General features: G+C 41.0%; 1 protein-coding gene and 1 long non-coding RNA gene across 6 annotated transcripts in view; one reads left to right on the plus strand and one right to left on the minus strand.

Moving 5' to 3' along the window:
• The window catches only part of cilp2 (cartilage intermediate layer protein 2), a 30,503-nt gene extending 15,001 nt beyond the window's left edge, over nt 1-15,502 (plus strand). For all 3 annotated transcript variants that reach the window (XM_054789076.1, XM_054789079.1, XM_054789078.1), the window contains 8 exons: nt 424-693; nt 783-965; nt 3,350-3,505; nt 3,575-3,892; nt 5,281-5,389; nt 7,629-7,786; nt 9,236-11,656; nt 12,041-15,502. In XM_054789076.1, the coding sequence (XP_054645051.1) occupies nt 424-693; nt 783-965; nt 3,350-3,505; nt 3,575-3,892; nt 5,281-5,389; nt 7,629-7,786; nt 9,236-11,649 (3,608 nt within the window). In that variant the 3' untranslated portion in view covers nt 11,650-11,656; nt 12,041-15,502. The remainder of the gene's footprint in view (nt 1-423; nt 694-782; nt 966-3,349; nt 3,506-3,574; nt 3,893-5,280; nt 5,390-7,628; nt 7,787-9,235; nt 11,657-12,040) is intronic.
• On the minus strand, nt 2,316-20,436 carry LOC129188485 (uncharacterized). 3 transcript variants are annotated; one of them, XR_008572651.1, is made up of 4 exons: nt 15,938-16,200; nt 13,891-13,961; nt 3,801-3,889; nt 2,316-3,466 (listed from the first exon to the last, which is right to left on the minus strand). It is a non-coding gene; the product is annotated as an uncharacterized LOC129188485 (long non-coding RNA). The 3 variants fall into 3 exon arrangements; XR_008572652.1 differs by lacking the exons at nt 2,316-3,466; nt 3,801-3,889 and adding exons at nt 4,753-11,625; nt 20,353-20,436 and having other exon boundaries at nt 15,938-16,009; XR_008572650.1 differs by lacking the exons at nt 2,316-3,466; nt 3,801-3,889 and adding an exon at nt 4,753-11,625.
• Between the last annotated feature and the right edge of the window lie 247 nt (nt 20,437-20,683).

Raw genomic sequence — 20,683 nt, forward strand, 5'->3', positions numbered from 1 at the left:
GTCTTGATGTGTGTCAGTGACATCTCACCCCCAAAAACTGTCTGATTCCACAGGAAGAATGGTCACTAACAAGCAGTTTTGCTACCGGACAAGTGAACGACCTATTGTTATGCAGGATTGTTATTCACCAGCCACGCCCGGCAACAACCTCAAAAACAACTCTATTGTGACCACCCCCAGGGGACACACACACCAGAGACATAAATAGGAAAACTCAATCAGTGGGTTTCCAATGCATTCATTTATTATTGATTCCCACACATTTATCTGTGTGACCACGTATGGTGTATCTGCATCTGTTTGTCAGGTTTAAATGAGAATAGCAGCCCACCAATAATATTTGTTATAACTGCATTCTCTGTCTATTCTAAGCCTTTTTTCTGATACCCCAACATTGAAATCTCTCCTTTCCTTTGCCTGCAGACGTGACGGAGTGGACATCATGGTTTAATATTGACCACCCTGGGGGAAATGGTGACTATGAGCGTCTGGAGGCCATACGTTTTTACTACCGGGAGAGAGTCTGTGCAAGACCCACAGCAATGGAGGCCCGAACCACAGACTGGGTGGCGGCAGCAGACACTGGGGAAGTGGTCCACTCCAGTCTGGAGAAGGGCTTCTGGTGCATCAACAAGGAGCAACCCCTTGGACGCATCTGCTCCAACTACCACGTCCGCTTTCAGTGCCCCCCAGGTATAGTTTTGAAAATATATCTTCATTCCCTTGCAAGCATAACCACAATGCTCTTCTTTGTGTGTGTGTGTGTGTGTGTGTGTGTGCAGACCAGAGTTTCTGGACAAAATGGGGCGAGTGGGGTCCGTGCACAACCACCGTTTGCAACGATGTGGGCATTCAAGTGCGCCAGAGGAGATGCATGAGCATGCAGCCGATGCCGCTACTCTTGGTCCCCGCATGCCAGGGACACCATTCAGAGAGGAGGGAGTGCTCCACCCCGTCATGTACAGGTAATCATAGTTATGAAGAGAATAAAGCAGGCCACCCCTGGCCATTTTGGGGCACTGTGAGGAATATTATTTGGACGCACTGCCCTCAATAAATTCTGGACCCCATAAAAAAAAAAAAATCACATTGAATCACATTGAAAAAATCACATATCAAACTGACCCATTAAAAGCTATTTTTATACTATTTGACTTGAACCTGAATTTAGTTAAATGTTTTGGAGCAATACAAATGCATGGGAAACCAATCGTTCAATAAATTATTTTTTGTGCAAATAACAACAACAAAAAAAACTGTCTGGGGTTTGGATCGAACCCCCACCCTCCGCCTTAAAAGGCAGCTGTGCCATAATACCACTAGTATACCTCCTTGACTACTAAAACATCAGTACTGGCCAAAAAAACAACATATTAGTGGTTCTCTAGTGGTAAGGCAAGAGCATGCAGACCCTCCTCCGTCATTTTCTACACCTCCCCAGTGAAATATGTAAACCAGGGGTGTCCAAAGTGGGCCCGGGGGCACGCTTGGAGCACGCGGCTTGTCTTTAATGTTGTACCGATACACACTTAGTTTTTTTTATTATCACATAGATGTATGTCATGCAAGTGCAATTATACAAGCATAAAAGGTTGTCAACATGTAGTCAACCGTATTATGATGAGCTTTCAGCAATAAGTTCCTTTTTTACTTACCAATTTCTTCTTTAACTTATCAGTATGTAGTGAAATGCTGTATACACACATAAAAAAGTCAAATGAAAAGCAAAAAATATCTCAACAATAGCAAGGAGGTAAAATAGCAAGCTGCACATTGTCCTGTCTCAGCCATTTTTGATCCTTCAAATTTGTTTGACTTTTTTCTTTGAAGTTTGCCATCAGATTCCATGTTTTTCCATTGCCAAGACATTTGGCTCAACTGTTTACGGAAGATTCTAGATTGGATGTTCTTAAAGGAACTCAAAAGGAATACAAACAGGCGAGACAGAAATGCCTATTGGTCACTATTAATTGTAAAGTGAATGAAGACTAAATACAGTCATCATTTGTTTATTGTGGTTAAATGGTTCCAGACACGACCCGTGAGAAGTGAATTTCCCACAAAGTGGGATTCCTCATTTATAGACGGGATATTTTTGTAATTATAGATAACCTGTTTTTGATTTTCTAAATACGTTTTTTAACATTATTAGAGACATGAACTAACACCCCTTTGGCACTTGCATTAATAATAATAATGGATTTGATTTATAAAGTACCTTTCAATGTACGCAATGTAAGCACTTCACCGTGAACCCATTATTCATTCACTCCTCAGTCACACACTGCACACATCTGTAGCCACAGCTGCCCTGGGGTGGACTGTCAATCCTCTCTGACCATCACCAGGCAAGGTGGACAAAGTGTCTTGCCCAACAACAGTGCCTGGGATGGACGACCTACTCTAACTTCTGTGCCACTGCCGCCCAATAGTACCCAATATAGTAGACATAATAAAAGTAGATAAGCCACTGAAGACCTAAATAAGACTCGTGCTCGTGTGTCGCTGTAAATGTGTTCTCTCGGGGAGTAGAGAGGCGGGTGGACAGGAAGTGATGTCTGGGGTTGACAGTTGAGTTTCAGCTTGCCGTGGGTTACAGCCACAACAGTAACCTGTGTTTTTATTATGGATTGTTGCTCCTGTTGTGAGAATATTCAAACCTGCAATAAAAGCCTGTTGTTCCGGCGATCAAGTCTGGCGCTTGTGTGTCTCACCGAACATTACAGTAACATTACTGACAACTAGCGACTAGTGTAGAATACTACGTCCTTGAATGCATCTTCTGAATGCCTGATATTTGTATTTGAGTTCATTTAGCCAAGTGGTCGCCAACGTTTTTTCTTGTGAGAGCTTCTTTTACAAAATGAAAATAGCCAAGAGCTACTCATTTTTGTGACATTTATTTTCAGCTTATTTCAACCGAAACAAACTGAATATGCTTGTTTTACCAGAGCCTTAACAAAATGTAATTGGTATCCACAACTTACATTTCGTATTTCAGAATGCATTTCTTTCTAGTGTTCTCACATTATTAACTGAAAACCTGAATGAAAAGTAGGCTTGCGGGCGCCTCGTGGTCGTGGGGGGCTACCTAGTGGCCGCGGGCACCATGTTGGTGACCCCTAATTTACCCTTCTTTATGCTTAAATGCTTATATGGGCAAAAAATATGTAACGTTAGCTTAAATATGCAAAAGATTTGACTGATAACGTTTTTTTATTCAACCACTAAACAGGATGATTTATTTATTAGCATGAAAAACAGTGGCAGATGAAAGCCGCAAAAATTAAACTGCAAAGTGTCAAGGGACGACTGTTGGTGTATAATTTACTTGTCTCTGTGTGGTCAGCCAAGTGGGGGCCATGGGGCCGCTGGGGGTCCTGCTCTGTGACATGCGGCGGAGGTCGGAGAACCAGGAGGAGGACGTGCGTGAGGACCTCGACGACAGTGCAGTGCACTGGGCGGCCTGTTGAAACACAAAAATGTGGGAAGAGTCCATGTCCAGGTATGGCACTACGCAGGATGGCATCTTTCGCCTTCACATCTCTTTGACTTCATGTCGTCGTCTTTGCAGTTAAATGTCAGCGCGTGTGCACCGAGGGGCGCCCTGACGAAGACTGCAGACGCTGTGTGTGTGACGGCCATGTTCTGCGTGGTGAAGTGCACAGTGTGACTGGGGTCCCTGTAGCAGGGGCGTGGGTGGCTTTCACCAGCCACCCCAAAGTCATCCGTGCCCGAACGGATGCCAAAGGTCAATTCAGGCTAAAAGGAATTTGCTCGTCAGATATCGTCTCACTCACCATCAGGAAGGACAAGTTTGCCCCCATCACTGTCTTCTCCAGCAGTAACAGCACAGGCTTGTCCTGGGTGTCGGCTGTCCTCAGATCAGCTGGTGAGTAGGAAAAGTGTCAGAAAAGTGTCTCCATACAAATTCATGAAGGTAACTGATTATTATTATTATGTTTTTAAATACATCACAATTTAATCAATGTTCCCTGTAATGCAAGTAGAGCACATGATCAGATGGCAGGTGGCACTGTAGTGAAAAACTTCTCATAGTCCCTTTGAGAAATGTACTTTATTGTGTGCCTGATTATGTTCCTGCCATCTCTCTCCGTCTACTCTCTACAGTGTGGGGCAGCAAATCCTCAGCCTCCATTAAGTTGCCAAGGAAAACAGCATAGAATGACTGGCATGCGAGAACAACACTAAAAACCTTTAGCATATCAGCATGTGGAATCAAGTTATGGAACGGATTGAGTAAAGAACTCAAACAATGCACTAAAATGAGCGATTTTAAGAAACAGTACAAGCAGTTGATGTTGACAAAGTACAAGAAAGAAGAGTCCTGTACCACTGTGTACATACTGTGTACTATTACTATTACTATATTTATTACTATTACTATATTTATTATTATTTACTATAACTGTTACATCATTTCATTAGTGATTATAAACCTTGTCACGTATTGTACCGCATTGTTATACTGCCTTAGCATTTTCCTATGTGTTTAAAATTGGCAAAGAGTACATTTGAACTACAGGAAGTGAATAAATGTATTGTAATTGATGTGAAACGGAAAGGGGGTAGGATTAAATAAGATTTGCTTCACCCTACTCCTTTTTGGACGTGTAGAACTGTGAATTGTATTATGTGATGTATTTCAATGTAACTTGTAAGCATGTTCAAAATAAATTGAACCATTACCATTACCATAAGCAAGATGAAATATCTGAAACCAAGGTGAAAAATACATAATACAAAATATATTCATATGCTACTGTTACATGAATTTGATTATCTTAAGTAACGTGAACTAAAATCTGAGATAATTACTCCAAATAAGCTAAACAATCTGCCACCAGAACAAAAAATGTAATTTACTAAAACACCACTTTACTTGACTTTATAAAGTGGCAGATTATTTTGCATTTTTGTATTACGTCTCATTTAGTACTACATTACTAAAGATAGGCAAATTGGTCAAACACAGAAAGTGCCGAGTCAGAATAAATATCTTGTTGATTTCAGTTATTTAATCTTTGTTTCAGTGAAAGTAAAGTGACCAACACACATCAAGGACAGTTTGTTCCATGCAGCACTTGCAGTACGTGGCTGCACGGTCACTAATAACCCCATAAAAGTACACACGGTGCTGCTGAATTCATCATTCTTCAACAGCACACTGGTCAGCTGTGTGACTTACACATGAATCATGTATAAGTATATAATCAGGTATAAGGCCTCTCAACGACTGCTCCTCTCCACTTTCTACAGATAAGCCCTACATTGTGAAGCACCCCGAGGACAAGGTGCGATATGAGGGCGGGCGGGCGATGTTGTGCTGCAAGGCAACAGGATCACCGACACCTGACAAATACTACTGGTGAGATGACCACATAGAGCGGGAACATGTTGACAGTAGTCTCTCAAATAGTGGCCTCTCTACAAAGACACAGCCTCAATTAATCGTCCATTTGAATAAATAAATTCCTCTCTTCAAACACAAGTTCTCCCCTTTGGAGGGTTAAAGGGATAGTTTGGATTTTTTGAGGAGGTATTTTTGTGATGCAAATGTATCTCTTTTGAACATATATTGTTTTGAAAAGCCCAACTCTTTACTTAAGTGGCCCCACCAACTACGGTCCTCATAACTGAAATCCGTCCAGAACTCGGCTTACGGGACGAAGTGGGAGGTAAGTCACTGCTGATGCACTACACTGCTGATTGAGATATCACACAACTTCATGTTAAAAAATAAAAAAATCCAAACTATCCCTTTTAAAGCGCATGTTCGGGCAGGCCTTCTCCCAAAGACACCTTCTATAAATAAATATTTGGCCTTTGGTTTAGTACCTTATTTTGTGGACTGTAAGTAGAGCCGAAGTATAAGTCGGTCAAAAAATGCGTCATGAAAAGAAAAAAAAAACACATATAAGTTGCACTGGAATATAAGTTTAATTTATTTATGCATTTATTTCACAAAATGCAAGACCAAGAGCAGACATTTAATCTGGAAAGGTAAATTATTTAACTACAGAATTAACTACAGAATAGCACACCGAGAAACAGGCTGAATAGGTGTCAGGTGATTGTAAAAGTTACCCAGCTACACAACAGCATAAATAACATACCTGGGAGGCTGAATAAGCCTCCCAGGTATGACGGTATTTATGGACTGAGCAAAGTAGTACATAAGATTTGTACATATATATGCCGCACCTGTGTTGCAGGTGTCCACGTCGTAACATGGGATATTTAGTACACTGAAAGATGTTACAGTTACAGAAGTATTTCAACTTTTGATTAAATAAATGCTTTTTTTCCCCATTTGATTAAATAAATGCTTTTTTTCCCCAAACAGTGCCGAACAGTGTGTGTAGCACGGTTAGTTTAACGGTAGCCTACCAGAAAAGTCTTTCATTGACATCCTCATCCTCTAAACTAAAACCACTAAAGTCGTCTTCTTCAGCGTCAGAATTCCTTCATCCCACATTTGTTAGTCTTTCTTTCATTGTCGCTATCAGTCACTCGTCTCGAGGCAGACAAGCCCTTTAGCTCGCGCTGTCCTCTTCATCACACAGTAGTCCAGCCTTTCGAAACCCGTTGGTGATAGTGGATGGTTGGCGGTCCAAGCAGTCCAAACTGAAACTGTAGTAATTCTGCACTTGATCAAACTTACTAAAGATGTGTCAGATCAAAACACAACTTTGAAACATGATATTAGCGTCCACTTCACTTCTTGTTGAAGCTGCACTCTAAGCATCATGGGAACTGTGGTTCTTTTAGCCATAAATGAGCCACATCGCTGTACAAGCCGCAGGGTTCAAAGCTTGGGAAAAAAGTAGGCTAATACACCTGGAATTACGGTAGTTGTCATAAGCTTAGCGCGCCCTCTTGCCGCTGTCGACAGTGTTCACTCCTTGGTTCACATCAGTATTTCCGGGTTGTTTCTCCCTTTTTTTGGTCAATATTCAGACAATAACGAAAGTGATACTGATTCAAAATCAGAAATATCGGGATTGATTGTGATTTTTATTTAAGTGCAGTTTTTTCTAAAAGAGACTTATAGTCCAATTTAATTTCGTTGGGTTTTTTTTGGTCTTTTTTTGTTTAATTGATTATGTTGTTTGTTTAAATTATTTTATTTAAAAGCTCTTGACATTCCAATTACCATGTTAAACATTCTTGAGAAATTTAAGTTTATTTTGATGCCTTTGATACATTGTACTGGCATTATTATGTCATATATTATTATTATTATTATTATTACATTAATGAAAAAATGGCTTCAACATAATGTTGTTTATCGGCAATAATTTGTAGGACAATTATCGTCCAGCAAAATCTGTCATTGTGACGACTCGCAAGGCCAGCCGAACTAGGAAATAAGTGTGACTTAATAGTCTGTAAAATATGGTAAATAACATTCTGTCCATCACGGATGTCCAAAGTGTGGCACGTGAGACATTTTTGGCCCTCAGCATATTCTAAAAACAAAATGAATTGCTTATGAATGAGATATATTGTTAGATACAGTATTACACTAATATGCTGTCACCTGTAAAACAAAGCTATGTCAATTTGTGTTGACTTTTTCTTACCAATAAAATTGTGTCACCGAGGTACCACAACGGGACTCTGCTGGACAGAAAAGTGTACAAGTATCAAGAAGACCTTGTATTGAAGGACCTGAAGCAAGAACAGTCTGGACAGTATTATTGCAAAACCAGCAGTGCAGCAGGCAGCATTAAGTCCTCGCCAGCATCCCTAACTGTCATTGGTAAGTCTTGAACATCTATCAGCTACTGTATGTTTTTTTTTTTTTCTTTTTCAACAATTAAAACCTAGCCAGAACCAGCATCCAACTGATAAAAGCTCACTCTTTGATTCAAAGTGGTACAACTTGACAATGTCAAGACTTAGTTGACATCTTTCACAGGCTCAAGCAAAAGCACAATTCATTCTCGTCTTTAGGGAGCAACAGCTGAGAGACTTGAATATTGCATTTGAAGAGGAAGCGACCTCAAAGCAAGACCTCATCTGTGAGACGTGTCCATGCATTAAGAGAACAAAAAACCCCCAGCTTACATTACTTCACTGGAGAAAAAAAAAAATATCTGGCCATGGCTCAAGTATTTTTTTTCTTTCATTATATTCACGCTAAACAATAATGCTGGATATTGCAAATACCCCCTAAATGCAATTCCTCCCCAACATGGGGGTTAAAATCAACAATAAAACCTGTGAGAGTCACACAATTACGCATCTAAATGGTGGTGGCTCCTAATTGCAAATGTCCTCCAGGTGCTTGTTAGCTAACATGAGTATTAACAAACAGGCATCCCTGCACCCCAGAAGTTATTATGGCTGGAGGTTCTATGAGTGTGTAGGGCCATTACACTGTGCATTATGCTTCACTTAATCACCCACATTTCAGACTTTGCATTCTTTATTATGAAGCCGAGAGTACCGCTATACCATATTAATTACATAGGGGAGTTCTGTGATGAAACTTGACCAGAAGCTCATCTATGATACAATGCATATTAATCACTGTATACTCTATTACTCCTGTCTTTCCAGCTCTCATCTCATTTCCCCTTGAAAGTCTAATTAAGCAGCCCATGCACATGCTATGCATCACAGTGCCAAAATATATATGAATTATTTCTATTTATTTTTAATTATTTTATTTTTTTTATATGAATTAAACAAGTTTATGCTCTAACTACGAAAGTATTTGGTTTATTAACATGGAATCTTCGCAGAAATGCACAGTCAGGCCTGGAACCAATTCACTGTGATAAACGAGGGACCACGGTATCCTACCATAATCACAAAATGATATTTTGTACATGCACATGCGCCTCGGACATGTATGTGAATGCCAGACAGTAGTGACACCCATGAACACCAGTTATTTTATTCCTGCCGAACTAAAGTTTGACACATTTTATGCAGTTTAATTTGTAATTGTGAAGAATAGAGACGTTTTTTTGTACTATCTGTTCTTAAACCACTGTTGGTAACATATGTTAACTGCTGGTGATGTTCTTGGATTTTTTTGGTACAAAAAATGTCATTTGGAACAAGTTGCATACAGCCCCTTAAAGTCCACTTTTTACAACGACTTTAATGTTTAATGTGTGTCAGATTGGCCATTTCTCTTTTTTATGTGTCATATCGACACAACTCACTGTTTTTTTTTTTTTTTTTTGAAAATTCACAGCAAAAGGAATTACAGCATGCAATTCCACCCCCGAGGCGCATCTGATCAGACTGCCGCTGGACTGCGTTCAACCTGGGACAGACTCCAAGTTTTACAACGCTGGCCGCTGCCCTCATAACAAATGCGCTGGCTCACTCGACTATGATATGCGCTGCAGAGACGGAGACGGCTTTTGCTGCGGCGTCCAAGCAATGGAAAGCCGGACCATCGACTGTGGGAGCTACAATCTCCCAATCAGGACCGTATCCCAGTGCAGCTGTCAGAAGTGTGTGCAACCAACAGTGCTGGTGCGTGGCAGAGTGGTCACAGCAGAGAATGGTGATCCACTGAGATTTGGCCACATCTACATTGGTAAAGAGAGGGTGGGCACCACTGGATACCAGGGAGGTTTCACCTTGCAAGTTACTCCTGACACACAGAGATTGGTGGTGAATTTTGTTGACCCCACTGAGAAGTTTCTAGACACTCCGAAGGTCTTCATTTTGGACAAGAAGGGTGGATCCATCTACCATGACGTGAAGGTGATGAGGAAGCAGGCTCCGATTGACATCAATGCAGGAGAGACCAATTCTATTAACCTGGGAGAAATAAAAGGGGAAGACCCAATTGGGCAGTTGGTCATTCCAGCCAATTCCTTCCACAAAGACAATGGAGACGTTTACGAGGGAACCGTAAAAGCCAGTGTCACTTTCATAGACCCAAGAAATATCACTACGGCTTCTGCTACACCGGGCGACCTTAACTTTGTGGACAGCGAGGGTGACATGCTCCCTTTGAGGACATACGGCATGTTCTCTGTTGACTTCCGGGACGAGAGCAACAAGCAGGTACTTGGTGCTGGAGCGGTTCAAGTCCTTCTCGACACACAGCACGTCAAAATGCAAGAGCATATCCCCAAAATGAAACTGTGGTCTTTAAACCCCGACACTGGAGTGTGGGAGGAGGAAGGCGACTTCTCTAGCACCACAACTACCGGTGGACACGGGCGGAGCAAACGAGAGGAGCGTACCTTCCTCATTGGCAACATGGAGATCAGAGAGCGTAGGCTCTTTAACTTGGACGTGCCTGAAAGCAGACGTTGCTATGTCAAAGTTCGTGCCTACATGAGCGACAAGTTCCTTCCCGTTGAACAGCTGGAAGGCGTTGTGATCAGCTTGATAAACTTGGAACCCAAACCTGGTTACTCCTCCAACCCTAGAGCATGGGGCCGCTTCGACAGCGTCATCACCGGCCCTAATGGGGCCTGTTTACCTGCTTTCTGTGACGCCCAGAGGCCTGATGCCTACACCGCTTATGTAACAGCCATGATGGGTGGTGAGGAACTGGAGGCAGCCCCCTCCTCGCCAAAGATGAATCCAAATATCATTGGAGTATCTCAGCCATATCTGGATAAAATTGACTACCAGCGCTCTGACCATGAAGATCCAGCTTTGAAGAAAACAGCATTCAGAATTAATCTAGCAAAGCCCAACCAAAATAACCTCGATGAGACCAATGGACCCATATATCCATACCAGAATTTAATAGCCTGTGAAAATGCACCGGTTGATTCAAACCATTTCAGATTCTTTAGGGTGGAAAAGGACAAGTATGAATACAACGTTGTTCCCTTTGAGGAGAATGATCTGACAACCTGGACAGGGGACTACCTCTCTTGGTGGCCTAACCCTCAAGAGTTCCGAGCATGCTTCATTAAGGTTAAAGTCCAAGGACAAAAGGAAGTGATGGTCAGGTCTAAGAACCTAGGAGGAACACACCCAGAGACCAAAGGCAAACTTTATGGCATCCGGGATATACGCAGCACTCGAGACATGCGAGAGGCCAATACGTCGGCAGCTTGTGTGGAGTTCAAATGTAGTGGCATGTTGTTCGATCAAGCTGAAGTGGATAGATCTCTTATATCTGTCATTCCACAAGGGAACTGTCGCAGGATCGCCACCAACAACCTCCTGCAAGAGTACCTCATCAAACACCCTCCAGTGGCGCAAAACAACGACTCCAATGCCTTCACCATGTTAGCTCCCGTGGATCCTTTGGGGCACAATTACGGCATATATACCGTCACGGACCAGAATCCCAGGGTTGCAAAAGAAATCGCTATTGGCCGCTGCTTTGACGGCACCTCGGACGGTTTCTCCAGAGAGATGAAGACAGACTCCGGTGTAGCTTTGACTTTCAGCTGCCCTGAGAGGAAAATCAACAGAGAGAGCCTCTTCCAGCGTCTGCAGACCAATCCGGGTCAGACGCTGTCACAGATGGCGAGGGACATGAGGGAGATGGAAGGCATGCAGGTGCGGAGGTCATCCACTCGAGTGGTGGCCTATCCCTCCGAGCAACAGGGCAGGACCCAGAGTCGTAGAGTTGGCACTACAAGCAGGAGCAGGGTGGCTCTGCGCACACAACAACGCCAATGATCAGAAGGTAGGTTGAAATGATCTAACCTGACAAAAATGAATACAACCCTCACGTTTTATCAAGGGACACTACAATAGAAATGATGGCTATACTTTAAGAGTAGTCAGTAGAAGTAGTCAGTGTACAGCTTTTATAGCAGCATAGATTTACTGCCCTCTGAAAATGGCTGTGTTGACTTATTTTCAGTAGATAGTAAATACATACTGCTATGCAAACTGTACACTGACTACATTTGTCATAATTTCTATATGATTGGCCCTTGAGAAGATATACAGTTATACAGTCAAAATGCTTGCTGAAATGTGAGAGGTATACTCACTTTTGGGAGGTAGTGTATCCCCATCAAGGGGTCATAACAGAGAAACTGAAAGTTTGTTTTGTCATTTCTAGATCGTCACTCAAGGCGACTCATCCTAAGGAACTAAAACCTGACATTCTGTTGATGGGAAGGCACTTGCTTCTTCTCTACTGTGGAAACTCCCGTGTTGAGCCTGGCTGGAGATATACAATAATCTTATACTGACTTGAAGGGTTTGTTATATTCTGTTTCTATTCCTGTGCCTCCTGAAAGACATACAGTACATCTTGTGCTTATATGAAAAGCTGGCATGTATCTCAAGACTCTGGTGACATTTTATGGATGAAAGACGTGTTTTCTAGAAACTGTTCATGGTGGAGCCATTACAAAAATTGGCCTTTGCTGAAAGAAAAAGTTGCAAACACTGAGCCCTTGTTCAAATGGAGAGACTCCAGAGACGCGTTCAATAAAGAGCGATTGTGCCGTGTCCTCCAGGTAAGAGAGGAAGTTTTCATCTACTTTCCTCAATGTTTGCATCAACATGACACTCTGCCATCTGTGATTCATTCACACACCAACGCAAACGAGCATCTCTAGTAGTGTGCAAGACAATAATCAGTGCATTCATCAATATTTCCCCCGTACGGACGCTCATTAGGGTCAAAACGGACATATTTTTGTTTTAAATATTGCAAACAACTACATAATAATAATAATTAATCAAAAGCATATCTTAAACCGTATGCTACGAGAGCTATACCCAAGGCTACAGTATCAACGTGCAAGGACAAAAACATCAATTTCCGTGGAACCTGTGTCATCACGGAGTGTTTCTTTTTACATTTTTGCTCTGTGTGTTTTACACTTATGGATGTTAAACGCTTGTATACACATAATTGGGTTTATGAAATGCCTGCCCAAACACCAAGTGTGAAATTCCACAACCGAGTCATGTTTATTTTAGCTTCCTAATATAAAACAATTTACGATATTTAAAGGCCAGCACATTGCGTATGACTGTTACTGCAGTAGAGGGGACGGCGTGAGCAGTGGCTCATTTGCATGCCACCGGACAGCACCCCGAAACTGACTGTTCTGAACAAGGCTATAAAAGGGTTTTTAAGTGTGCTCTAATTCATGATCCTCGGGGTATTTTGACCGAAACATTACACATACGTGTTGTTAAGACAGCTACATTGCATAATCCTTTCAAGGTTCTATTGTACATCAAATCAATCTGAGTGATTTCATGTAGTATCCGACACAACGGGGGCATTTTTAAAATCAAATTGATGCTCAACAGTAGGTACTCACTTCACGTCACCTGTCTACCGGTCTCATTTGTGTCAGGGAATACTATTCTGTCAAACGAAGAAACCTGTTGATTTTCTATTAATAGCTACAGCATCGTCATTGCATGAAGAAATAACAATTAAAAGCTTTCACAGTAGTGGCACCACCCTGGAATGAGTTCGATTTTATAGTTTGACAAAGTAGAGGTCGATCAGCATACAGGAACAGAAAGTTCCACTGTAGAATCCTGTTGATTTCAAATAGTATCCAACACTGAGCTGTCGATGCAGCTGAGGTCGGCTAGTCGTCTACCAGTCCTAAATGTCCACTGACAAACTTTCAGCGGCTTTTTCACAATATCACACCAAGTATCCTACTGATTTGGAATAAAAATGCTATCTAATATACAGGATCATTGTAAAATTTTGTAGTTAGCAACCGTACACCCTACCTTCCCTACCAGTAACAAACTAGTGAGCGACCCAGTCTGACAAACATCCACCCTGCAAGGAGGACAAAACCTGGATCTATCTATGTTAGACTAATTGCCCTACCCTATTGATTTTGAATGAACTTACTATACAACATATGGCGCCATAGGAGAAATCTCGCAAATAACCATATATTTGTATTATAACCCCACCCTCACCTCTCTGATCATAAGCATAGTCGGGTTTGATGGGTGGATGAAAACAAACTGCAGCAGATGTTGCATCCAACCTGCAAAAGAGAGACAATAATTGAATCCAGGTGTGTAGAGAGATGGAATCTACATACACACACACACAAAAGCAATAGTGAGGTCTATCAGGTCATTTGGCGTTAACATCTGCATAGCAACTGGAGGAAATGTTAGAGAGAGGATGACCTAGTGATAGATGAAACACTGTTTGGTAAAGGCAGGGAAAAAGTGAAGTAATTGGGGTCTTCGCAGTCCATCACCAGGGGTTTCACAAGTGGTTGCACATGGAAGCCGGAAGGCTTTCGCCAGAGAGTGCTTTGACAGCAGCGACGGCTTATTCATGAGAAGAACTTATGAGGGGGGGGGGGTTGAACGACAAGGTAACAATAATAGCCCTTCCAAGGCCTCACATGGGAAACTCGGCCTGCAGCGGAACTTCAAAGGCAACTTAAGAGGCAAAACATTTGCAGCGTTTTGGGGATGAAATGATGCGAGTTTAAGCAGACAAAGCACACAAAAACAAGATTTATTCTGTGTGGAAAGAAAATGTTTATCTCAGCGGGAAAGGGCATTCTTGGGAATAGCACTTTCACTTTGCAGCGCGTCGTAAAATGTCAGGCTGAAGAATGAATCACAGCTTTTTGTCTGGCAACTTTCTGAAAAGATTCAACCGACTCTCGGACACACACACTATTTAATCTGCTGTGACTTTCACACAGAACCCAACAAAAGTGAGACTGTGACACAACTGTTGCTGTAGCAACACTGGTATTAAAATTATTGCCAGACAGCGACAATTGCTCTCAACGTAACAGGGCAGAAGCAGGAATTGTCAGGTGTTAAAACTTTTCACCTGTGTCTTGGGATTGAGACACCCTTGTACACAGGTGGCTCTCCAAAGGCAGAAAATTGCTGGGTCGTCCCCATATTACATGTCAGTGCAGTTTATACAGAACAGGCACAATAAAGTTAAAGGTTATACACAACCTCTCCAATGTATTAATAATACATTTGTTGTTTTTTTTTTCTCCATATTTTACTGTGGATGCAAAACCGGTCATTTTTTCAAGGGTTAATATGGTTTATTTACATACCCTGATTCAAATGTGCACAATATCTCATTAATTTGGATTTATGTTCACTCAATGACAAGGCAAGAACCCCATTGATTTGATATGATTTGATACTTTTGATTCCCAAATGGTCTTCCATGCACTTGATGTAGCTGGAGTTGTTTCATATAAAATGCAACATCCCTCCATCCTTCCATTTTCTTACGCTGATCCGGGTCCCGGTCGCAGGGGCAGCAGCATCAGCCCCAACATGTTTATTATTTAAAATACTTCTTTTAGTGCCACTGTGCTACAGGAAGCCACCTTGAATTATGCTGTCGACGAGCTCCTGTCTTACAGAACACTGCAAAAAACAGCTTTCATATTGTAGCATTAACACTTGCATGGTGACACCAGTCTCTTCGTTGTTTTTTGTATCTGTTTGGAACGATGTCTTCATGTGTAAATGATGTATTGTATAAACTTTGTATGAATAAGAGACTGTAAATAAATGTTTTTTGACGGAGCTTTCCGGTTCTCTCACTTTGTCATTGTAAAGAAAAGAAAGGCCGTTTGACATCTTTGCCTATGTGCTGTGGAAGGGGAATCATTTATTTTGTACAGTGAACAATACGTTGGGTGTAACTGTAACACGTATTGAGAAATTTTGGATTTTTCGCTACGGAACGGTAGCACCAGGGGCACCGCCAGGAATTCTGGGCCCCATGACAAAAAAATCACATCACCTTTAACATTTATGAAAGAAAAAACATACTCATACAGTACATTAACTTTTAAAACTGCCAACAACAAAATAAAGTTTAAATGGAAATATTATGTGGAAAAATAAATTGTGTTTGAATTTCTGTCATCAGAAATATTTTTTCCTTTTTTGTAATTCCCACTGACTCACTGCAATGATACAAAGTAGTAGTAGTGTCATTGAACACAGTGTTACTCACCTTCTTCACTGGAACAGGGAGGGGTAAAGTTATGGGGAGACAGTGCGGCTGCTGACTCATTTGTTGTGAAATCTGGCAAATGGGGGAAGAGCAACTGATTTAATAATCGATGCTAAACATTTACCTGCGCTGACTAAATGTAGGCTAACGCAACATGTTAACACTCTGCTAGCTTATTTCATTGTGGACATTAAACAGGTTCATTTCCACGACACACAGACTGGCTGGGCTACAAAAAAAAACATAGACACCATTTTCGTTTGCCTTTCTTCTCTCACCTTTCCCTCTTTCCTTTTTCACTTCCAGACATTTTACTAGGCAGTGGCAGCATAGTTTCACTGTGCTCTGCTACAACTGGCGACTGACAGGCAACAAGCTGCAGCTACAAGCAAGTACCAAATACAAGAGATTGTTTTGTTTTCAGACTATATATTAAAAAAAAAATTCACAACCAGATTATTTACCTATTTACTGGGGGCCCTATCTGTCTGGGGCCTTTGGAATTGTCCTAACTTTTCTCCCCTTTAGCACCCCACAAAACACATTGAGTGTGGGACAGGAAGTGTAACTGTCAACTATGTAAACAAACACATGGCTAGCGGGAGTCATGGCTAGCTAAAGTACCAAGGAGAAGCCAAAGCTTGAAAACCCCTTCTATGTTTGGGAACACTTGACCTTCCTGAAATAATAATGTGGATAAGACAAAAGCATTGTTTGGGAATGAGGCTACAAGCTATTAATGCTGTACTTCAGGGAGGATTACTTTCTAAAAATAAAACAATAATTCAGACCGTTATAACTGTTATTGATCCACTTGTCTGCATCACTGCACTTTTCAAAAAAGAAACTTTGTGAGTCATTGTACAGGATATTATTTCATATTTACTTAAGCATTTATTCTTGAGAATTGCATTTATTGGGGAATTTCATAGCCATGAGCAGTTTTTTATGTTTAATTTTTAAACAACTGAAGCCGTTTACACACCAACTTGTCAGTTTTATCCTTTGCTTTGTGTTCTCTTACTGTATCGAAAACGAACCGAACCATGACCTTAAAAACCGAGATACACACCGAATCGTGATTAGGCGTTCCATTACATGAATTACATTACATTAATTTGGAATGACCTAATTACAAATACACAAGACAAGCAACCACTGGTCTCAGTAAGTTCTTGCCGGCAACAGTTACACTGTAGGATTAAAAAATGTTACTTTGCATCTATAAAGATAAGATAAACATCTAAACTCAATGATGTGCATACACACGGAAAGCCCTGAAATGCGCACTCAAGTGAGTTTTAAGTGGAAAAATGATGAGTGTAATAAAACTTCCCATCAGGGAGCAGAGGCACAACACCTTCGTGACTGGCCGCTCTGCCTCCCTGCCAGGAAATGGAGCTGACTGAAAATATAGTGAATGCACTCACTGCTAAAGATTAAACACAGCTAGAAAAATTCTTCAGTGAGTGGTTCATTTGTGTTGGAGAACATTACCTTCCTGTGGTGCTTTTATAACCAGCCTTGAATCCCACTGCGTCAGCAGATGCGTTTAAAAAAAAGCAGATGGTGATGCTTTTACTGTCATAAGTTGTACTGACAGGGACCCCCAGGTGCATTTTGAGGGAAATTATCGCTGGCTGATGTCAGTACGTCACATATACAGTATTTAAAGGCCACAGGTCTCTAGTAAGGCTTGTCAAAGGTGACGACAAAATTTTATTGCAATCGCAGCAGACACACAGTAGATTTAAATATTTGTAAAGATTCTTTAAAAATACACATAGAACCTCTTTTTTACAGTAAGAAATGTGACTTATTTGAATATTTCTCATGTACAGTAATCCCTCATGTATCGTGGTTAACTGGTTCCAGATGCGACCCTGATAAGTGAATTTCCTCAAAGTGGGATTCCTTCAATACAAATAGAATATTTTCGTAGTTATGGCATATAAAACCTGTTTACGGCTTTCTATATACACTTTTTAACATTATTAGAGCCCTCTAGACATGAAATAACACCCATATACTCACATTTACATCAGTATTATCCAATATAGTAGATATAAACACAGCAAATAAGCCATTTAAGACATAAATAAAACTCGTGCTTGTGTGTGTGTCGTAGTAAATGTGTTCCAGATGTTGTGAGATAATTTAAACCTGCAATAAAAGCCTGTTGTTCCGGCAATCATGTCTGGCGCTTGTCTCACCGAACAATTACTGACACCTACCGTAGTGACCGATGTAGAATACTACATTCACAATTTGAAGAGTCTTCTTAATTTCTTGTATTTGTATTTTAATTCATTTAGCCATTTTTATGCTTGAAATGCTTAATTTAGACAAAAAATATGTAAAATTGACTCAAATATTTCTTTTTTTTTAGTAATAGGCTCTATTCAAACACAAAACAGCATGATTTAAATCGCAAAATTCAAACCGCGATGTGGCGAGGGACCACTGCACTACACTTTTTGGACAGTTTGATAAAATGTCATAACTAAAAATTAGGGATGCTCCGATAAATGGGCCACCGATCAGTATCGTAACAAATTGCGTGATTGGCATATGCAAATAGATGTCTATCAACACCAATCACCTGTAGCTAGCGCTATTGCAATCCGCAGCGACCCTTTCGTGCAGTGCATTGTTTTACCCCAACTTACGTCTTGGGCAGCGTTGTCCTCCCACTTTCCTTCACAACAAAAACAATCATGTCTGCCGTGTGGAACTGCTAACACATGCCACGAAAACTATTTTGCACATTAAAAAGCTTCAATACGGCAAACACTTGATGGAGTATGGTGAGTTTTGGAGGCTCACGGTGTGATCACTCACCCGTATGTGTGTGACAGTAGGACGACTAATCTAATAACCCAAAAAATCATTTCATTCATCGGACGACAGCAGCCTTTGTCAACAGTGGAAGACACCGAGTTCGCCAAAGACTCCTTAAAGAAGGAGTCTCATCATCTAGAAGTTTCACAAGTTGTCTTCCAAAAGTAAAGTAAAAGTAAAATATGTTTTTGTCTAAATTAAATTGATTTTATGGTTCCTTTTTTCATATCATATAGCCAGTAGCAGGGGTGCAGCCAGGAATTCTGGGTCTTTATTAGTAATTATTTATTTTTTGTGCCCCCTGGCAATCAAGGGACCTTGGAATTATCCAGACTTGTTCCCTTTATACGGCACCCCTGGCCAATAGCATAAATACACTGAAAAATGTATAATTTCTGTAATCCATGTGATCGGTATCGGCCGATTTCAGTCCTAGATGATTGGAATCGGGAGCATAAAACCCTAATCAGGGCATCCCTACTAAAAATACATTGATTAATCAAGAAAATCCTAATGAAGATTTACATACATTTGCATACATACATTTGCAGTCCACTCACGGGTGTAACATCAGATCTTTTTAACTCTACACAGTGCGGGTGCAGTCTGTACATCATTGGACAATGTGTGTTTATTTTGTGGCTCGAAATAATCAATCAATCAATCAATAGCCCCCCAGCCAGACTCTACCCATAGGTTGGGCACTATGTCAACTGGACAAGCCCGAATGTAACCTAACCATGGGGCATTCAATGAAGTAAGCCAGAATGTAGAAACAGAATGTGATTAGAAACTTGATTAATCGATAATGTACCCATGCCCTAACCCTGAGGTATAAACTTTAGGTGACTTGCCCTGAACATAGTCATAGAAAAAAATGATTAGACCACCCTTGTTTCTTCAGTTTCTTGTTCATTTTAATGCCTGGTACAACTAAATCTACATTTATTTGTACAAATATAACGATGACAACAAAAATAGCTCATAAGAGTTTAATATAGAAGCTGATATTCCATGGTTTTTGTGATAATAACTAAGTTAAGTTCTCCAGTCAATAGCTATGGCATTGTACTGCCAAAAAAATGACACTGTTATGAGCCATTGTTGTAGCCTAGAATATACCCTAACTCTAAGCATGGTGTCAAATACATCGTGAAGCTGTAGGCATAAACTCAACTTGCCCACGGTATACTCTACTGTAACTATGAGATAGATCTGGATTCACCCAGAGAATACCCTCACACGTGGCAGCTGCTAATACAGTAGCTGATGCGGTTAAAATATAAAGTCAGAGCACAATTACGCACAATGTTTTGGGGAAACTAGACAACTGAAAATGGTGGATTCAGAGTTCAAGTTTTTTGTCTTGACTGAAAAGTGAGCAGCTCGTCTGTCTGTGTTAAAACAATGTCCTGATGTCTCGTTGAGACAACTGTCTGATATCATCGCTGTCTGAGTTCCTTTGCAATCAAAGTACAAAGTCTGATAAAACTGACAGATAACGCTGAGGAATGTTTTCAGATGGCTGGGATTTGTAAAAAAAAAAAAAAAAAAAAAAGAATCGTATAAATAACCTGTACGTGCTCGCTCCCGACTGGACGTCCCTGTAATCAAGAGACTTGGCGGCGTGACGGAGACGGATGGAGGTGATGAAGCTCAGCTCTTGTGATGGACAGGAAATGGCTGCAAGGAGAGACAGCTTGCATGCTTCACGTACACGTCACCGTCCTCCAGTTTGATCTCATGCACTTGTTGCTGAACCAATGGAAACATTAGAGATTAGCAACATGGGAAACATGGGTGTTGGCATGCAGGTATAGACTACACACAAGCTTCTATCTGACATAGTAATCATATAAAGGTCCAGTATTGTACCATTTTTAATATAGAAGTCTCCCAATAGTG

The sequence above is a fragment of the Dunckerocampus dactyliophorus genome, chromosome 10 (assembly GCF_027744805.1).
Source record: "Dunckerocampus dactyliophorus isolate RoL2022-P2 chromosome 10, RoL_Ddac_1.1, whole genome shotgun sequence".
Taxonomy (NCBI): Eukaryota; Metazoa; Chordata; class Actinopteri; order Syngnathiformes; family Syngnathidae; genus Dunckerocampus; species Dunckerocampus dactyliophorus.